This window comes from Azolla caroliniana, unplaced genomic scaffold (genome assembly GCF_043228905.1).
Source record: "Azolla caroliniana isolate FFs.n. ecotype wild unplaced genomic scaffold, voAzoCaro1.0.p SCAF_16, whole genome shotgun sequence".
NCBI classification, from domain to species: domain Eukaryota; kingdom Viridiplantae; phylum Streptophyta; class Polypodiopsida; order Salviniales; family Salviniaceae; genus Azolla; species Azolla caroliniana.
In genome coordinates this window covers 7,707,593-7,712,089 of record NW_028230451.1, presented here as the reverse complement: position 1 = coordinate 7,712,089, position 4,497 = coordinate 7,707,593, and the positions used below count along the sequence as shown (strand labels likewise).

General features: G+C 38.5%; 1 protein-coding gene across 1 annotated transcript; it reads left to right on the top strand.

Annotated features, from left to right (window-relative positions):
- The first annotated feature begins 227 nt into the window (after positions 1-227).
- LOC147853893 (pyruvate kinase isozyme A, chloroplastic-like) lies at positions 228-4,497 on the top strand. The gene is made up of 7 exons (XM_087332286.1): positions 228-936; positions 1,746-1,836; positions 1,938-2,131; positions 2,479-2,600; positions 2,798-3,041; positions 3,337-3,571; positions 3,782-4,497. The coding sequence occupies exons 1-7, from the start codon at positions 313-315 to the stop codon at positions 4,081-4,083; spliced, it is 1,812 nt and encodes a 603-aa protein (XP_087188412.1). The 5' UTR covers positions 228-312; the 3' UTR covers positions 4,084-4,497.

Sequence of the window (4,497 nt, the reverse complement as noted above, 5' to 3'; positions counted from 1 at the left end):
GTCATGGCCGAGGATCGTGTTCAAGCTGTTGCGGTGGGCATATGGTATGCCTAATAAGGCCTTTTTAGCAGGGTCCACTACTAGAGTCTATTACCACAAATAGAGATAGAACTAGAACTAGAGGTAAGATGTAAAGGTAGAACTAGAGGTAGAGATAGAACTAGAGGTAGAGGTAGAGGTAGAGGTAGAGGTAGAGCCACAATTAGAACTACAGCTACAATTAGAACTACTAGGGTCACAAACAGAGGCAGAGATACTGAAGAAGAAGAGAGAAGAAAGAAGAAGAAGAAGAGGAACAGAGGGATCCAGGAAATGAACGCATCTCTGCGTTCTTTGGTTGCTGCGCCATTACCCTCTTCTCGGATCGATCCTCCTCTCAGACCCATCCAGCGCTTCAGATTCATCACAAGCAAACCAGCATATCACACCATCTACGCTGTGTCTGCAGACCATGAACCGATTTGCCCACCACCAGCACAACCCAACTCTACCATTATCTTAAACAAAGCATCGCCTCTTATTGAGACGAACAAGAAGAAGAAGAAGAATAAGGAGGAGGAGGAGGCGAAGAAGGGGACAGAAGCGAAGAATCAAAAGGACAGCGGTGATGTTGGTGTTGAAGGTATTGACATAGACTCTGTTTCGGAGGCAGAGCTGAGGGAGAATGGGTTCCGAAGCACGCGAAGAACAAAGCTCGTATGTACAATTGGTCCTGCATGTTGCAAGTTCCACGAGTTAGAAGCATTGGCCAATGGCGGGATGAATGTTGCTAGAATCAATATGTGCCATGGCAGCAGAGAATGGCATATGAATGTGATCAGGAATGTACGGAAGCTGAATGAAGAGAAAGGTTATGCGGTCGCAATCATGATGGACACTGAAGGCAGTGAAATACACATGGGTGACCTCGGAGGTGCCTCCTCTGCGAAAGCTGAGGTAGTTATTAACATGTTATACCATATAATGACTTATTTCTTGTCTTTAGCACTAACCACATCACTAATTAGTGTAGTTGGCACTAATCAAATGCAATGCTGATTGGCATTTCCATTGATGCATCCTCCTTGTGAATTATTGATTCTGCTATGGATTTCTTTTATGAAACATTACAATATGACTATAAGAAATGTGGGGTATATGGACTCTTTTTCACCCAATAACACAAAGTAGTTGTATGAAAATATAAAGGTTAGGAACAACATTACCTCCAATTAACAAGGGGTAATATTTATATTTTCCCGTAACATTGTTCTGGCTTCTATATAATATGAATATATAATCAGTGTATGTGCACATGCACAAATACAGATATATCTATACATACATGCATTCATGTAAGCTCATTGAAGTTGTAAAGCTAACATAGTTGAGTGTTTGAAGGATGTTGCCAGGCTGTAGACTAGATTCAATGGTGAAATTTTTGTTGGACTCTTGTGTGCATATTCATGCATATACACAATTGCCATCAAAAGCATCATATATGTGCTACTTCTTGTCCCACTTTGTAGTTGCCTCATTAACACAAGATGAAAGAAGTTACATATCATTTGAGAAAATGGAAAGTGATAAATTATATTGTGTATAGTTACCATAGAGAATATCTTTGGTGTAACATATACAGATATATGTTTGTATTTACATATTCTATTTGCATCTATGTATTGTAGTTGGCCAAGCCCAGCATATGAGAAAAAGTTATAATTTAGCTGATCTATGTTTGCTTTTGGAAATATGTTTATTGCTAGGATGGGGAAATTTGGACATTTACAGTACGTGCCTTTGAGGGTACTCTCCCAGATCGAACTATTCAAGTCAATTATGATGGCTTCACTGAAGGTGGGTGAGGTAGAGCTTTAAAAATGTACAAGATATACCCATTTGTTTTCTCTCTGATTTCTCACTAGTATTTAAATGTTTTATGCACAAAAAACAAATAGATGTACGTGTGGGGGATAATTTGATGGTTGACGGTGGTATGGTGAGATTTGAGGTAACGGAGAAAATTGGCCCCGATGTGAAGTGTAGATGCACCGATCCAGGCCTCTTGTTACCACGAGCAAACCTGACATTCTGGAGAGGAGGTCGAGTTGTTAGGGAACGTAATGCCATGCTACCTACAATATCTTCAAAGGTTCACGTTATATTCATATCTTTTATCAAATCTTCACTGTTAAAGAAGGATTTTGTTTTCGAACTACATAACTGTATATGGTTCTTGGAATGTATTTTTGAGTATTTATGCTTATCATTAAGGTAATGTAATGCATCTCCTTCCTTTCATTGTTTCCTAGGATTGAAACTCGGGTCATTTTCATACAGTGTTGGGTATTTCATTAATTATTATTATCTATTCGTTTTGCTCATTTGCTTCTTGTTTAATTGATTGTTTTTTTACAAGTCCTTGGTCTGAATTCTTTGTTTTGTCTTTGTGCATTCTGTATATGATTTTTACATCTGGTTATTTTGTTTTCTTTCTAGGATTGGCTTGATATTGACTTTGGAATATCAGAGGGTGTGGATTTTATTGCTGTATCATTTGTGAAGTCCCCGGAAGTGATCAAACATCTCAAGAGTTATCTTCAAGCAAGGTCATTGCAAAGGTATGCAATTGATTAATTTTCGGTGTAATGTTATGAATACCCTTCGGTGGATAAGGGGAATCTGGGGAAATAACAAAAGATTAGTTAGGGGTGTCTGGGATAAATAAAGGAAATACTTGAATGTATTTAAAGAAATATTCTCCCTATAATTAGTGGGCCTCTTTTAATAACATTGTAATGTTTGTGTTGGTTTGCAGCACGATCCGGGTGATTGCGAAGATAGAGAGCAGTGACTCTCTGAAGCACTTAAGGGAGATTATCTTGGTATCAGATGGTGCTATGGTTGCGAGAGGAGATCTCGGAGCACAAATTCAGTTAGAACAGGTTCCGTCAGTTCAGCAACAAGTGGTACGGCTTTGTCGGCAGTTAAACAAACCGGTCATTGTTGCATCGCAACTCCTTGAGTCTATGATCGAGTATCCTACCCCGACACGGGCTGAGGCGAGTTTTAACCCGTTATGTATCATTATATGAATAGATATTAGGTTTAGACTTCCCCCTAGCATAATTCCTGAATGCCATTCCTTAAGTTTACAAAATTCCCCAAAATATGGCCACAAACTTTAGAACTTTGCTTGAATCTTCTTCTTATTTTGTTGATTTATCATAAAGATTTATAAGAGGTAGTTAGGTATATACTTATGTATATGTTAAAGCAAAAGATCAACAACTTTGTAGTTTCGTTAGGTATGCCATAATTTTGAGATTTGTGCTGAAGTTGGGTTCTCATGCGAAGGTGGCGGATGTATCGGAAGCCGTGAAGCAACGTGCGGATGCACTTATGTTATCTGGGGAATCTGCCATGGGTCGTTTCCCAGAGAAGTCCTTAAGTGTGCTTCGCACTGTTAGTTTGCGAATTGAGAAATGGTGGCGCCAGTCAAAGGAACATGAAACAATGGAGCTTCTGGAACTCTCTCACTCGGTCTCAGGTCGAATCTCCGAAGAGATTTGCAATTCGGCTGCTCAAATGGGTATGGAAATTGCTTCCTCTGGAATGAGAACATTAGCCTATTCGATGCATTTGTACATTTTCGGAAACATTCTAATTCCATCCATTTTACATTAAAACATTTTATTGTTTTAGTATTTTTTTTCTCATAATCTTGATGTTATGTGGCTCTTAATTTGGAAGGCAATAAAAATAAAACTAACCATATGGTGTTTGGGACTTTTGATTATAGCAAACAATCTGGCTGTGGATGCGATATTTGTGTACACAAGGAAGGGTGACATGGCGTCCCTTCTGTCGCGTTGTCGGCCCGATTGCCCAATATTTGCGTTCACACCTTCCACACATGTGAGAAGGTGCTTGAACTTGCAGTGGGGTCTTATTCCGTTTCGACTCGATTTTAGCGAAGACATGGAAAGTAACTTGAGCCGTACATTTGTTCTGTTGAAGGCAAGGGGTATGGTTAAGCCTGGAGATTTGGTGATTGCGGTATCGGATATGTTGCAATCGATACAAGTTATGAAAATCCCGTAGAAGTTTTGCTCACTAAGTTTCATGAAATAGTGGTATAAGAAGGGTTGTCGTTGACACCACATTCTTAAGGTATTTGTTCATTATTCTTATTATTTGATCAATAGCTTTTGATTCATAGTAAAGTTCTATTACCTCATAGTTCGGTGCTCTTTCCAATGATGGGTTACATCATAGGTTCCATGTTATGAATCAAATCAAGATACAATAATACTTAAAACTACCGAAAGGTGGGAGGAAACACTTTTCCTCATTTTTATCCTTTTTACAGAGGATTTGTCTTTAGTAATATGATAAAGTTTACAATGCCATTATTTTGGTGTCATTATGTGTTGCAGCTTAAATGATGTAAAATAGATGTAATATTTTTATGTTAATGGAATTTCATGGGAATTAATATCATTATTTGCTTGGGTC